Raw genomic sequence first — 16,277 nt, 5'->3', positions numbered from 1 at the left:
TCGAGTTTTATTATTATTATTATTATTATTATTATTTTTATGTTGGCCAGACGCTACCGCGGCGGCTTAGCGAGGCGGTGGCGGTAGCGTCTCGCCAACATAAAAAAAAAAATATATATAATAATAATAATAATAATAATAAAACTGGCGAGGCGGCGGCGGCGGCTTGGCGAGGCAGCGGCGGCCTCGCCAAAATAGCGCTGCGGGAAGCTTGATGTTCATACCTTCACTGTGTTAGTCATTGTTTGTACTGCCGTTTTTTCCACTTTTCGTTGCGTTCGCCTGACTGCTAAGCTCAAAACAACCGCGCCTGGCTTGATGGAGAAACCAGAACAGCTGAGCATCTTTACGACAGTGCACTTTTACTTTCACCCTCTGGGGGGAGCCTCGCTGGAATCTCAACCCTGGTTGCGTAGTATACCTTTAATGAATGGCTACATTTTGTCAGTCCTCCAGTACTTAAGTACAGCAGATAAAAATGTCTACATTGTGAAAATATGTATCCCTGAGCTTTGGAATAGGCACTATATATAAGGTTAAATGCACATTTATTTATTTATTTTTCTCTCTTAAATGCACATTTAACCTTTTGATTTGCATGATAGAGATCATGAAGTGTCTAAGTGTCTAGTTTCAGCTAGATGTGTGCACGGTCAACCTAACAACACAAACTACTCCCAGTGTGTCAGCACATCGTCTCTGACAGAGAACAGACAAGCAGCTTTGTAACAAAGTTGAAAACACATCTGTTTTTCTCTAGCTGTTTAATGTGAAATATCAGCTCTGGGCTCCGTGTGCTCTAGTATGCGAGGAGAACCAGTCAAGCATGCAGGAAAATGTCTGTGTTAGAATGCAGGACTGTTTAATCAGAGTCGGGCACTGAGAGCATTACAATCATGCAAGAGTGAACACTGAATTTAAGACAATCTCCCAAACTAGAAAAAAAATGATTCAATTTCAAGCATGCTGTGGTAGATGTCCACATGTTGAAGCAATGTGTGAGGGAAATAAGAGCATATGGTCTACTCTGAATTTAAAGTCCCAATGAAGGGAAACAAGTGTAGAGAGATTAAATTGTATCAATTACGCTTCATTTTTTTTTTACATTTTGTCACATTACAACCTCATATAATTATTTTTAACTTAAATGTGCTGTATTAGGATTTTATGTGACAAATCAAAAAGTCCAAAATAATGTTGGTTTTGGACATTTTTGACAAATGTCTGGAAAATCTGCAGCTCCCTTTGCTCTGATAAATAAAATCTGGCCCACCCAATAGGCTTTCAAAGTAACCTTACATCCCTCTTATTTTCATTCTGATTATAGATCCAGCTGTTCTGCGAAGGCATCAGACGTCTTCCCAGAACAGCAAAAAAGCACAAGAGACAGGTCTAAGATAGGGTTGTGGAGAAGTTTAAAGGAGGGTCGATTCTAGAACAATACCCAATCCATCATCTAGACATAAAGAGTGTGAGACAAAGCGCCAAGCCTGCCCAGGCATCTCAATGAACAACAATGCTGAATTCACATTGAAAACATCCCTGTCCACGTAAAATGTGGTTAAAGAGTAAAAGAGTAAAACATGTCCCCATAAAGACATCTCTTCATGGTGTAAAGCTTTATCCTCTGCCTGAACCACAACCCAAATCATAAAATCAGAGTTAGAATGGCCTAGTCAAAGTTCAGTCCTTAATCCAACAGAGAATCTGTGGCAAGACTAATGCAGATAAACACGATGAATACCTTTCCAAGGCACAGTAAAAGACACGTGACTTGTAAATCTCAGCATTTGTCCCTTCACATGATAAAGCCACCTTGAATTACGTCTATAGTGGTTCTTCAGTGGTTACCATGTCAAGAAAAACCCACATTTGCACCTCAGCTTTTGACCGCTGAGAAGAAAACAGCACAACTGAGCTGACCTCAATTATCAAACCAAACGGTCAAATCCATCCATCCAGCCACCATTATTACCCTTTTTGTCTGTGCAGGGTCACAGGGGGTGCTGGTGCCTATCTCCAGCAGTCTTTGGGTGAGAGGTGGGGTCCACCCTGGACAGGTCTCCAGTCCATCACAGGGCAGCATAGAGACACACAGGACAAACAACCAAACACACAAAGTCACACTAAGGGCAATTTACAGAGACCATTTAAGCTAACAGTCGTGTTTCTAGACAGCAGGAGGAAGCTGGAGTACCTGGAGAGAACCCATGCAGCACAGAAAGAACCCCCAAACTTCATGCAGAAAGATCCTAGGTAGAACCCGTCATTCAAAACCAGGACTTTCTTTATGCAAGGCAACAGTGCTACCAATGGTGCCACTCTGTAGCCACTCTGGCACTTGACTGTGCAAAAGAAATAGAAGTTTTTAGTTATTTTCAAAATACCAAACTACATTAAAGACTGCACATTGCCAGATTTCTTTGATGTATGTAATTGTATAAAATGTTTATTTGCATATGGTCACAAAGAGAAGAAAGTGACAGATGCGACTTCACAAATACAAAGACGCAGGCTTACTAAAAACTTAACATCAGCCTCTGTTCGCTTTCTCTGTGGAAAAGAGAGAATAAAATCTCTTCATTACTCTGATCAAGGACGTCGTGACTGGAGCTTTTGTGACAGGATGCAGCTCTGTGCTTGTGAAGAGGCAGTGCAAAATTACTTTTTATGTGACCCTGACTACTGACTCAGAAGAACAAAGAAAAGCTGCAATAAATATAAATCTCACCAGCTCAGATGCACAAATAAAGAGTTAAACCAAAAATCCTCCTGCCTCTGCTCGCCTGCATTCTTCGATCGGGTCCCAGCACTTGTGCCCGTGTCACCCACTGTGAATGTGCACTACCAGACTCGCCGTATAATCCATTTACATTGACAGCACACACTTAGCCCAATGCCAAACATTAGTGATAATGAAAAAAAAAAACACGTAGGCAGTACACATGCATGCACAAGAACAACCTGCAGACACCATGTAGAAAAGTCCATGGCTGGGATTGGAACCCACAATCTTCTTGCTCCAACACAACAGTGCTAACATGTGGTTGTGGATTTTCTGTGAACCAAAGTTCACCAAAGGATGTTTCCTTAAAAGAGTGAGGTCACTTCGACTGAAAAGGTCTAGCTAGTCTGGTTAATAAAACAGTTGAAGGTCCCAACCATGTATTGCACAGAGAACAGCAACTTTAGTGTCCCCTGAGATGTTAAATTAAATTTAAAAAAAGTGTGAAAACTTGTCCCTTATTCGGTCATATTGCTTATCATACACTAATGTACTTATCAGTTGTATTAAGTTGAACAGTGAACCACAGTACTTTATGAATCACCTTAAATGTACATAGGTCATCTTAACTCTCTGCTTTATTTCTTTCTTTTTTTCTTGATCCACTGTATATATGTGGACGGACTGTATATACCTCATGCACCTTTTCCTCCTTTTGGCACCTTCTTTTGCTTATTGAGCCGATGTGACACATGAATTTGGCCACTGTGAGATCAATAAAGTCTATCTTATCTTATCTGTATCATGTTGGTGTTTGAAGGAGCAATAAGCGATATTTCACCACTAGGTGATGCTTCAGCTCTGTCTATGAACCAAAAAGAAACCGAGCCCCTACTTTACCTTCTCACACCTCGCCTTCTATGCGCATATTTATAAAGGACAAAGACATAGTGTGTAGTGAAGTAACTCACAACTTTATAATGCCGTTAACATGAGAACATTTTGAAAAGCTGAGCTGCTCTGATGGTGGTATTTTAGGGCAGAGAGGGGCTGAGCCCTGAGTGGCAGCTGTTCACGCACGGTCCAGCCCAGCCATGTAAACAAGAGACTGGAGAACAACGCAGAGAGCTGCGGTGTGACGTCATACCATAGTCCATCTGAAATATTACCTTTAGTTCTTCACATCAAATCTTGAAATTTTGCTTATTGCTCCTTTAACTTACTGATTTGAGCTGTTTTACATGTAAGCTCATCGCAGGGTTTGTAGAGCAAGACAAAATTCTGCATTGCCATAATAGGTGTTACAGGTGCATTTGAATCTCTTAATATCCATATATATTCTATTTTATTGATTGTATCAATCATCTATATATCTGACATGAAATTTGACTTAAGGTTGGCATTTGTTGTGAAACTGGCACTGTGAATTTTAAAAAAGCTGCTGAACGGAGTTGAATTGAAATGTAATTAATCCCACAATACAATCTTGCTGGAAACAGACAAATAACCCAATCCTGACATAAACCAACTTAGTGCCTCTAGGTAACACAAAACTTCTAATTTATCAGTTTGGGAGCTTGCACCTCTATGACAAGAATCCATCCATTCATTGTCACTTCCCAGTTATCCATGCAGGATCGCGGGGGGGCTAGTATCTCTCCCCACCGGTCATTTAACAGGGTACATACACCCTGGACAGGTCGCCATTTATGACAACGATGCTATACTCACTACTTCAAATCCGAGCATCATTGGCTTCTTTTAAGCTTCAGTGAAGTGTTAATACCAACAGCCATGAACCTCTGTAACCTCTCGTTCCCCCATAACAAAGCAAATAAATGAGCATTTCATAGATGCCATCTGGTCTTATATCAGGGAATAAAAGATGACTTGTTCGGTGCAACCTGTTAACGCGGCGCCGGGAGCTCTCCGTGGAGCCGGGAGCTCTCCGTGGTGCTGAACTGCGGGTTAACACCAGGAGCTGCCCAGCCGGCAACATCCCCGCGGCCGGTCGGTCTAAACAACTCATCGGGGCTTGAGATCATACAGAAAATCTATTTTCTGCGAGCCGACTCACATAGTACTACATCCTGTTTGTTTTTTTTAAATGCATCTTTTGTTTCTGGAAACAGCCAACTCAGCTGCTGGAGGCTTTTACTTACACAAAAACTCCGAAGAGCAGAACTCGGATGCCAATCTCCAAAGCCAGCTGCCGCATGTCTTTCCTCCGCTCTGAGGGCGATACATTCATTGTTTTTGAGGGAAAAGGGAAGAGAATCCGTTAAGTGAATTGAACAAAAGGCAGTCCCCGGTCGGCTCTGCGGGCTCGTCACTTTTATAATCCGAGGGAAGCGGTACTCCCAGAGGCGAGGTTTCCTAATCACGCATGCCACGCGTCTCCATTGCAATTCGGTCACCTGGAGCAGTCTTCCCTTCACCCCCTCCGCCTGCCTCTGCTCGTCTCAGACCGCCTCAGTCAGCCCACTCCGCGGCTGGCTTTATCACAACTCTGTCACTGGCAGACAGCTCCTTGAACTACTTTCTGCGGGTTGGAGTGCGGGGAGCTGAATATATCGGAGAATGCGGGAAGCGGTTCAGGTGTTGGATGGAACTGCGGAGGAGGGGTGGGAGGTGGTGTGTGTGTGTGTGTGTGTGTGTGTGTGTGTGTGTGTGTGTGTGTGTGTGTGGTGAGGGGTGATTGGAAAGTAAAGGAAAAATACTCCAAGCGTCACGCCTCTCTCCCTCTCTGCATGTCTTGGCTTTACTTTGAAGGATCGGATGAGCAGAAGTTTCTGGAACACTTTGGACCTCACGGGAATCCCCTACGCCTCCCTGAGAGGCTTACATTTACGCAACAGGCAAATAAATTAATTCATATAAAACTTTACTTTTTGAACATTTTTGAATTTGTGGGTTTTCCTTCAGTTATGACAAAAGATGGTCAAAATACTAGTAAAAACATCTAAAAACAGGTCAGTGATTACAAAAAGGGGTTTATTGCTGTAATACTATTAAGTTTTTCCCTAATTGCTGGGACAGCTATAATTTTTGAAAGATAAAAGACATTGTATTTTTATAGCACCAATTCACAACACGTAACATGAGTTTACAAAGTCTGTCTAATCAAATCCTCCAGACAGATTGGATAAGTTTTCTAAGAAAACAGCAGATTGCACCAAGTCGTTGAGCTGCAGCCTTTACGCCTCCTGAATGAGAATGTAGCGACAAAATTACTCAACAATACCCGTCATACATCAGTGAAATGGAATCTAGGTAAGTTGCACTCTATTGTGTGAATAAAGTACAGGCGAATTAGAAACTGAACAGCTGAGGGAAAATTGCTAAGTAACCATGAATTCTAACAACACACAAACGGATCTTACTAAGTAAGAGACAATTTACCCCCTAAAATACGTAAAAATATTAATGGTTAATTGAGTGCCAAAACACACAGGGGTCTGCAGCCTGTACTGTCCAAAAGAGTAATTTTGCCCTCAGTTCATCCTAACGTGTTCAGAGCAGCAAATGTTACACAACCCTTAGAGAGGTGAAGAGAAAAACATCTATTCAATTCAATTTTATTTATATAGCGCCAATTCATGAAACATGTCATCTCAAGGCACTTTACAAAGTCAAATTCAATCATATTGTACAGATTGGGTCAGATTATACAGATTTGATCAGAGACAAGTTTTAAGTAATAGTGATTTAAAAAAAAAAGTTACCACTGTAAAAAAGTACCTTATTAAAAATTTGACTAAGTATAATTACTTAGTTTATGAGCATAAAAAAGTCCATCTAGTGCATTTCTGGAAAAATAAAATATTTGTCTAAAAAACAGTTCAAGAATCACCTTCTATAAACAAAAATGCTACACACATAAAAACATGTCAACACTTAAATATGTGTTATGGATCGTGATTAAGATCCAGTAATGCAGCCAGACACAGAACGTTTTTTAAAGATTTATTCAGATAGCAGGTGTAGCCAGTGAAGGAAACTTCTGGGACAACTGTGGGGAGAGATTGGTGGCAGTAAATTCAACAGTGGAGTTGTGTAATGCTGCATAAAAGCCACCAACCTTTCTTGAGTCCAAAGTCACACAGTATCCAATAAGTGGTTCAAAGAATATCTTACTCCTTCACACACAGAAGCTTAGTCCACATCACAAATTGCTGCTGGGGAGGAGGTCTAGTGACGGTCCAGCCTCATGCACAGGTATACAGAGGTTGGGAGAGGGGACATCAAGCAGTCTTTGTGCAGGTTGTGGTCCAGGGTCTTGATCCACAGAGTGATCAGCAAGGTAGAGGCACAGGTCAATGTCTAGAATCTGAATACCAGCGAGAGAGTCTGACAGGGGCGAGGCAAACAGGCAGGAATCCACAAAACAATCAGAGTCAACACCAGAATGCAGTCAAGGGACAGTGGAAGGTCTACTCACACAAAGGATTTCTGAAGATCTGACGCCTGCCCTCTGGAGGAGACAGGTGCGGCAGCGCCACTGATCAGAGCAGTCACAGGTGCAGGACATCAGGAGATAATTGGTAGAGCAGCACAGAAACCAGCAGCAGAGACCCAGAATCACAGCAACAAGCTGTGAATGTTACATATAAAATACATTGTGAATATTTTGGAGGTATATGTGTACTTTTAGTGCAGAAGATCCCACTGTACTCAACTGACTAAATAGTTCAAATAAACCAGATGACAGCTCCAATGAAAACATTCTCACTGAACTCTCCTAACATTACTCAGTCTTTTTCTTAGTGGTCAGCTTCAGCTGTATCTGACATGTTTCTGCCATTAATGTCCAGTTGATGTGTCTCCATGTTTGCATCTGATAACTGAGCTCAAACCCAGCCGATGGATCCCAGCTGATGCTTCCTGTGGGCTCCTTCCTTTATTATTATTATTATTATTATTATTATTATTATTATTATTATTATTATTATTATTATTTTGTTTTACTCAATTGTGATTTCAAATGTTACAAAGAAAAATACTCAAAATCAAATGACACTCAAGTACAGGTAAAAGCTCAGCTTTTGTAAACACATTTAAAAAGTACAATGTACACTCAATTGTACTTAAATACAGTAACACAAGCAAAAGTAACTAATTACTTTCCACCCCTGATAACTGGTAGCTTTGTGCCTGGGCTGAAGGATGTGACAACATTATAGTAAAGACCGTTCTGGGAGCTGTCCAGAAATTAACTTAAACATCAAATTTCTCATGAGGGCCTGAAGTGTCCTGACAATGAATGAATGAATGAATTAATTAATTAATGTGGAAAAATGTATGTAACCGAGACTGTATGCATGATCTGGTTAGAATACCCAGAATAAGTCCAAACCTATTTTAAAATTACTATCAGATTGACTTTGTTAAATAATTTCAACATGAAATTACAATACAAAGATAAATCAAGGTTAGCCATAAATAATTATGCCATTCATAATAAGCAGATGAAAACTTCTCATCGGAACATGACTAATCATGGCGCACTGTGAGGATTTTCTTCTGTTCTCACCTTTATTAAAGAGACACATCTTTTTAATAGCCTTTTCCCTTATTAATAATGAAACACACAGTAGCCGAAGCAGCAACAAAACAGCTTCAGTGGTGATATCCCAGCGGCTGGTAATGACCAAAACAGTGCCAGCCCAGCAGATGGTTGAAATAATCAATCAACGCTGGCTTCAGACTCAGGTGAATCCCAGCCTGACACGAGGTATCACACCTCTGTGCCAGAGGAAGGACGTGTCAGCTCCTCCCCCAGTGTCCGGTTCTCTTTGAGGTGCCGGACACCTCCGGGTCCAGCCAGCCAGACAGAGATGGATGAGCGCAGGCAGCAGCTCCACAAGCAGGGAAACCTGTCCAGCACCTCGTAGGCGCATGAACATTTCATGCACTCTAAAACTGACCTTCTTGCTTTACCTGCCAGTCAAATGCATGCTTCTGTCAGCGCCTGGTGGAGAGGGAGAGGCTGCGGTGAGGGGGGGGTGAAAAAACCCTGACCCAAAAACTTTCCTCTCTCCTTTCTAGGTCATAAACTTGACAAGCAGGAAACTGACATAGTTTGGAAACTCTGTATTCTTGCTAACGAGGCATCATGGCGTTATGCACCACTAAGATTAGTGCCAGAACACACACACACATATATACAGAAAAGATTTTGATCTAAGTCTTTGTTTCACACATGTGCCCGAAGTCTTCTCTGCTCCCTAATAAGAACACAACCGAACGAGGAGAGACATGAAGAGGTGATGGGCTGGAAGGTGAACTCTGACTTCAAAGCTTTCTTCCAACCATCAGAATCCAGGGCTTTTAGGGAGTGTGGCATGTTTATTACTAGCTGTCCACACGCCTTAGTCTCCAGGATCACAGCAGGTGGTGGATCAGATGATTCACTGTGGTCAGCCCCTCCGAGCATTAGCACGGGATGGTTAAAAACAATTACAGCAAATGGCGCGGGAGAGGCCCATTTTTCTTTGTTCTCCTCTGCAGCCGTGATTGGGAGTCGCCTTCCCCGAGGTTCTGTTTATTCTGAAAGGTTAGACACGTGCTGCACCCTGACAGAAACTGCCTTTCAACAGCACAAAGTTACAGAGGTTGCCTAATCGCCTCCACGCTGCTCTAGTGTCCACATTATTAGAGTGACTCACTGTGCTGCAGAGGAATCGTCTCCGCTTTCCAGCAGCTTTAAGATCTGGTTGACGTTACTCTTCATTACACTTTGGGATTAGTTTCAGAAAGGCAAAGAAAAAAAAAAAAAAAAGTCCTGGTTTTAATAAAAAAGATGTTTCAGAATGAAGGCAATATTGCCACACACAGAGATCTGCCAACAGAGATGAAATATTGATGCTGCTGCACAAATCTGATCACTGAACACCGTAAATCTGGATAAATGAGATTTTGCTGTGAAAGCTGAGATGAGTTAAATGACGGAGAATCAATAAAACTCACATCTTAAATAGAATAACTGATCATTTATACATGTTGCTTTTATTCTTTAAATGGTTATTTTGATTTTTTTTAATCCTCAAGACTGTATCTTGTTACATTTTACAAAGCAGCAGACTCAATGTGTGCAACAACTCTCAACAGTATTCATACTTCTCAGGTTATAACCACACACTTCACAGAATATTAATGGTTACAGATCAACCGAGTATTGTATATTAGATAAGACAACATAAGAAATACCTTATTGCCCCACAATGGGAAAATTTGGGTGTGATTGTGGCAAAAACAAATAGACAGTAATAGTCCAGATCTAAGAACTTTACTTTACCAGAAGGGCAAAAAACGAAAATATTATCCAGTTGTAATATGGCTTATTTAAATAAAAATGCAATATTCAAGTTGAATAGAACAAAGACAGCAGCCAATTTACAGAGATGTAAGAAAACTAGGCAATAAGCACGATTGTACAAGCAATTTGGGGTGTCAAACTAGTTTCTATATGGGGCCACTTTGGCATTGTGAAGTCATAAAAAGGGCCGGTTGTATCTGATACTTTTTATTTCATGATTTAATTTAATTTCACATAGAAATATAAAAAATGCACAGTAACATAAAAGTAGCACCCTTAGGAAGGTTTACTCAGTTTTTCTGCAAAAAAAAAACAAAAGTTGATATTGGGGTGAGTTACACTTTAAACTCATCATTCTGCATCACTTTAATTTCCTTTTTGGACATTTTTGGGTTGTTTTAATGTGTTGCATGAAAACTGACATCTAGTGGAAGGATGCTGTTACTACACAGTTTTAAAAAAAATCAACATTCGCTACAGGAGGCACAGTTTTAGCCACTTTATACACTTTAATAGTATGTATGCCTCTAATTTATGACATGATATGCCTTTTTTGGATCTTTAGGGCCCGATAAAATGCCTTGTCGGGCCGGATTCAGCCCCCGGGCCTTGGAGTTTGACACATGGCGTAGATGATTCATGATCGATCAGAAACAAAAACCAACCTTGTAAAAACCTGATTAAAATCAGGTATTAAACAAACTTGTTTTCATTCTGGTGTGATGTAGTATTTTGACCTGAAAATTTGTGTATCTATTTGCTTTAAACAGATATGGGTAATCCCCATAATTAACATAAATAAAGGCTTGAAAACATTTGTGTGTGATTAATCTAAATGATACGTTTCGTTTAGTGAATTGACTTACCGCATTAAATGCATTTTTCAACATTATTCTGATTTATTGACTCTGAATATACACAGGCAGGTTAAAATTGTGCAAATGTCAGAAAGCCAGTGTTTTTTCTCCCAGTGGAGCAGCCGAGTACACTTGCTGCTAAGTGTTCATTGTGTTCATCGGAGTGACAGCCTTGGGAAAGAAATTGTTTCTTGCAGCAGCTGGTTTTGAAAGCAGAGCCCTGTGTCGCCTGAATTGGAGGTACAAGTCGGAACAGATTGTGTCTCGGATGCTGGGCGTTTGCAGAGATGTCGGCTGCCTATTTCCTGCCTCTGGACCTCTACCGGTCCTGGATGAGTGGAACCCGACTTCATTGCAGTCTGGCCTGAACTTAAGACTTAGAATTTAATGTCATTCAACTGCACATTCACAACGCACATTCAAGAGGAAAATTGTGTTGCGTGGCTCTGATTAAAAACAGTAGACAAAAGATAAACATTCTAAATGTAATTATGTGCAATATGAAAGAATTAAAAGTAAACAATAAAAAACTATTAAAAGTATTGTGGCGTTTGAATCTGCTGATCCACTTGGCTTGAGGCAGCAGGGAGAACTGTCCATGGTGGGAGTGGGCGGAGCCTGTTATGGTTGTCTGAGCCCTGGTCAGGCAGTGCCTGTGAGCGATGTCATGGATGGAGGGAAGCGCTGTTGTGATGATTCTCTTCACTCTCTCTACACAATGAGCACAATGGGCTCAGTAGCAGCGCCGGTGGAAGCTGGTGCTGAAAGAGACGATGCCAGAGGCGTTTTGGCCGACCCGAAGAGACTGGGGGTGTATCTGTGAGGAACTCCAGCAGCCAGCTACACCAGAGGGTATTGATTCCATGGGGCCCCAGTTTGCTCACCAGGTTCTGGGGGATGATTGTGTTGAACACTCAGCTGAAGTCCAGAAAACAGAATGGCACATGGGTGTTGTTCATCTCCGACTGTTCCCGGCTCATAGAGAATGCGGAGGAGATGGCGTCCTCTGTGGAGCGAATGGAGCAGCAAGCAAACTGGATCACATCCTTCACCAGCTGCTCAAAGCATCTCATAATGATTGGAGCGAGTGCTCCAGGTGGGAGTCGTTTGGTGGTGAAACTGCAGGTTTTTTGGGCACCAGTATGATAGTTGCTGTCTTGAAACAGGTGAGACGATAGCATGGGCCAGCGAGGTGTTAAATATGTCCGTGAGGACGTGAGCCAGCTGGTCAGCACAGCCTTTGAGCACCTGTCCAGGTATATTTTGTCAGGACCTCCTGCTTTCCATGCATTGAGTCTTCTCAACGCTCTCCGAGCCTGAGCTCCTGTTCATCTGGGTGAGCCGTGGATTTCCTCACAGGAGAGTTGTTGAGAGCGTCAAACCGACCAAATTAATTATAGAGAGCATTGGGAAGGTCTGTGTCGTCCTCAGAGGCATAAGGAGCCGCCTTGTAGCCCGTGATGGTCCAGATGTCGGGTCCGGGAAGAATCCCTGGATTTTCTGACCATAGGCATGCTCTGCTGTTCTTATGGCGCAGTTCAGGTTGGCTCTAGCTGATCTCAGTGTCTCTCTGTCAGACTCTCACAGATTCAGCATACTCCTTTAGTTTGTGTGAACATCTCCCAGTCCAAACATTCAGAACAGTCCTGTAATGCTGCAGGCCAGACCCCCGCCTGCTTTAAGGTGTGTTTCCCTGTGATATGCAGGAATTAGCATAACAGAGAGATGGTGGGATGACCCAAGCTGGAGGTGAGGGGCTGCCTTAATGTCTGTGTAGACTCTGTCTGGTGTCTTTGAACTCCAAGCAGTGATACACATGCACAGGAAAGACTAAAGGCAGCAACACTCCACGAGAAGTGAGAAATGTGTCCTTGTTCCCGCAGCAGATGATATAATTTTGTTCTTGCAGCCCTGCTCAGAGAGTTCTTGGTGCTTGCTCTCTCGACACAACTCAAGTTTTTCTCGCAGGGTGTTCGACTGTGATTGGTCTAAAGTTAGAGAAGCAGAGACGCCTCATGCATCTGTCGAGCTAAAAACTGTCGCCCTCTTCAACTCTGGTAGATTTAGCAAACACCAACTCTAACTTTGCTTTAGGAAAAAGACTAAATCAAAGTCTGATCTGCTCTGAATAACCCACATGTTGCATTACTTTCATTTTGTGTTGCCTCACAGGGAACCAGTTTTTCTCATTAATCACTTCAGCATCTTATTCTGAATGAAATGTGATAAAACATGGTTATAAACTGAGTCTAAAATGATTTGTGTAAAGTGAGAATAAAGTGAGAATAAGATTTTGATTTATTTTGTGGCAGTTGATTCCTGTATTGTTCTTTTTTCTGGTGGCCTATGAAGGCTGTTATTGAGTGATTGTGAGAGCTTCGACTAAAGTAAGGAAAAACATTTGCAGCCAGCTGACAGTGAGCCAGAAAACATGTTAAATAATGTGTATTTTTGGCAGCAGAAGCCTTTTTAATCACTGTCTGAGTTCAGGTTTTTTCAGCCACACATGTAGAGAGTGAGTGACGATCAATAGGCCATTTAGAGCAGCCGCCATGCTTCACAGCAGCTCAGGTCCAACTTCACTTGTGTGCTTTCTTGGTTTGGGTAAAACAGCAATTTTGAGGTGAATTATTGCGTTCAGTTCTAGCTGACAGTGTTAATAAATTCCACTCTGTGCAGTCTGTTGAGAGGACAGTGGATGATTAAACATACCATAGCAAAAGTAATTAAATTTTATTACACTGGCAGTAATGCGGCTTAAAGCTGGCTGTTTAACATTGGCAAAGAAATTAGTGTATCGCTAAATTTAAATACAGTCTGACAAAAACTTTAATAACCTTAAATAGAATTTAGAGATTTAATAAAAGATGGCAGATAGCTTCAGTTGACTAAGGCTGTGCTTAAATTAAGACACAATTCAAAAGAAGGTACAAAGAGGTAATTTTCAATAGATATACACATGGGGACAGAAAGCAATAAGGTGTGTATTGAAGATAATAACTTGGTGTAAGGGTTTAGAAAGATAAACCAGCATAAAATGGGAAAATGTATAGGTAAATATTAGTAACTGTTACTTCAAACTGCCACTTTGATTTTGATTTTTTTTTTCTAATGACAGTAGAACTCTAAAGTCTCAAGTGTTTAGGGGTAGGAGTTTATAAGTTCTCACTTCTTCCTACCCCGTTTTGAGCATGATATGTTAACTGAAACAAAAATCTGTATTTTCTCTTCTTTCTTATGCACTTCTTGTTACTGTGCACTATTTTATTTTTATATTTGTATCATGTTCGAATAAATAAATAAAATAAAATAAATAAAAATTTAATTTGTTTATTTTTACTTTATTGACCTAGGACTTTCTTCTCTCATTTTATTAATTTTACCTTTTTATTACTCACCCAAAAGTCTGTTCCTAAAGGTTCACAAGTGACATGGTTTTATGAAATAATGAAGACAACAATGTTTAGATTTAACAAATCGATCCTCATAACACATACACACACAAAAATATATATATATATATATATATATATATATATATGTGTGTGTGTGTGTGTGTGTGTATTTATTGCAGCACAGGAATGAGCCATCTTCTCTGATCCACATTCACAATAACAGAACTCAACTTTTTTCTGCCACATACAATATGGCGGTGACGTTGACGTGCGAACCTGCGCCCTATGACGCGTCTACGTATATATGTCTGTGGTTTTATTAGCGAGTTTTGCTGAACAAGTAAAGCACTAAAAAGACTCTAAACATACAGCTGGAACAGGACTGATGAAGGAAGGCTTTCCTCCCTGGCAGTGATCTCCATTGAGACTGAGAGACTTTTAAAACTGAAGAAGATAAAGAGAACTTTTACCGGAAAATGACCGATATCTTTGTTCAGAAAGAGCGCCGCATGGACTTCATTTATAAGTAGAGGTAAGACCGCGATAATTATTCATGTTTTGTTTTTGTAATGAAATGTGCATAATGTGGGTTATATTGTGTGTTATGTGTGTTATATTTTTAGAATGTGTTACAAATGCAGAAATCCATCCTAACTCATAAACTGTTACCAATCAAATGACAAATAATTTAGTTTTATTTTTTTTCTTCAAAGAATCAATATTTTTTCCATGTCTCTTGGTAAATTGATTTGGCTCAATCAGTCTCCCTCAGCACTTTGCAACGAGTCTGCTCTGTAGAGTGTACATATTTGTGAATCTGACTCTGATGACGTCAGTGCATCACCAGCTATGGACCCTACCGCACATCACTGTAATTAACATAGATGTAAAAAGAAAATATAACTAATAAACCGTGCCTGTTTAAACCTGCACTTCTTTCTGCTAATTTGTTGGAAACCACCCAGCCAGACGTTTAAAACACGATTAGCTAATTAGCTGAACAACGTCCTCATTCATGGCTGAGCACCGCAACATTTTTCCAGCTTTCTTGCAAAAGGTCAGCAATGACTCTTTCATAACCTCCATGGCCTCGCCGTACCTTTTAGCTGGAAAGCATCATCTGTCTGCAGTGCAATTCGCTTTAATACATGCACAAGGCATCGCCTGCTGATGATGAAGCTCATCTTCCCAGTAAACATGTAAATTGCACAATGCAAATAGTTCCGCTCAGCCGAAAAAAGAAATAACCAGGGAGTTCGGATTTTCCTCATATCATGCTGCCTCATATTCTTTCTCCCAATAGTTTCTCTTAGATGGGGGTTTAGGTTCAGTTATAAAAATCAAACATTCACTAAAAGCTCATTTAAAAAAAAGACAAACACATAAACATGTCTTCGCAGACGTGTCGACTGTAACAAAAGAGAACAGAGGAAATAGCACCACTGGTTGAACGCGGCTTACATGACTGCACCTCTGATCTGGTTCCCTGGTGACAGTAAACTCCATTAAGAGTGGGACGCTCCAGCGTGGGTAATTAAGTACGAGAGAAAGGGAACGGCAGCGGTATCAAACACAGACCGCTATTCTCTTTGAGCAGCTTTCCTTATTATGCTCTCTATGATCATGCCTTGCTGCTCGCTCTAATTTCATTTTAATAAGATTCTTTGCAATAAGCCTGTCTGTACAGCCTTCCTTGTAATTCACCCCATTTGTTATTGCCACCATAAGAGAGCCGGGACATTTTCTCTGCCGCATAGTTCTCAGCCTGACTGGATCCACACAAACCAACCGTGTGTCGGACAGATACTGTAATACAGATACATTTACCATTTACATTTAGTACAGGAAAATCTGGGATCCCCGTCTAATTCCAAAAGGCATACAAACAAATGGATAAATGGGTCCAGGAATGTGCTCCAAAATATCAAAAAGGTTTCAGGTTTCCTCAGAAACTCCAGTGGGACATACAGTCACTCTCTCAT

The 16,277-nt window shown here is 41.0% G+C and overlaps 1 protein-coding gene and 1 long non-coding RNA gene across 2 annotated transcripts in view; both read right to left on the bottom strand.

The window, feature by feature from the left end:
• The window catches only part of plpp4 (phospholipid phosphatase 4), a 71,729-nt gene extending 66,371 nt beyond the window's left edge, over positions 1–5,358 (bottom strand). Inside the window, exon 1 of the mRNA XM_012866120.3 lies at positions 4,888–5,358. Within this exon, the coding sequence (XP_012721574.2) occupies positions 4,888–4,976 (89 nt within the window). The 5' untranslated portion in view covers positions 4,977–5,358. The remainder of the gene's footprint in view (positions 1–4,887) is intronic.
• A 457-nt stretch (positions 5,359–5,815) lies between these two features.
• On the bottom strand, positions 5,816–8,353 carry LOC118557154. The gene is made up of 4 exons (XR_004927651.1): positions 8,259–8,353; positions 7,167–7,319; positions 6,807–7,075; positions 5,816–5,931 (listed from the first exon to the last, which is right to left on the bottom strand). It is a non-coding gene; the product is annotated as an uncharacterized LOC118557154 (long non-coding RNA).
• Positions 8,354–16,277: the final 7,924 nt, after the last annotated feature.

This window comes from Fundulus heteroclitus, chromosome 22, assembly GCF_011125445.2.
Source record: "Fundulus heteroclitus isolate FHET01 chromosome 22, MU-UCD_Fhet_4.1, whole genome shotgun sequence".
In the NCBI taxonomy this organism is placed as follows: Eukaryota; Metazoa; Chordata; class Actinopteri; order Cyprinodontiformes; family Fundulidae; genus Fundulus; species Fundulus heteroclitus.
The sequence above is the reverse complement of the archived record's forward strand: the minus strand, read 5'-3'. Positions and strand labels throughout refer to the sequence as shown.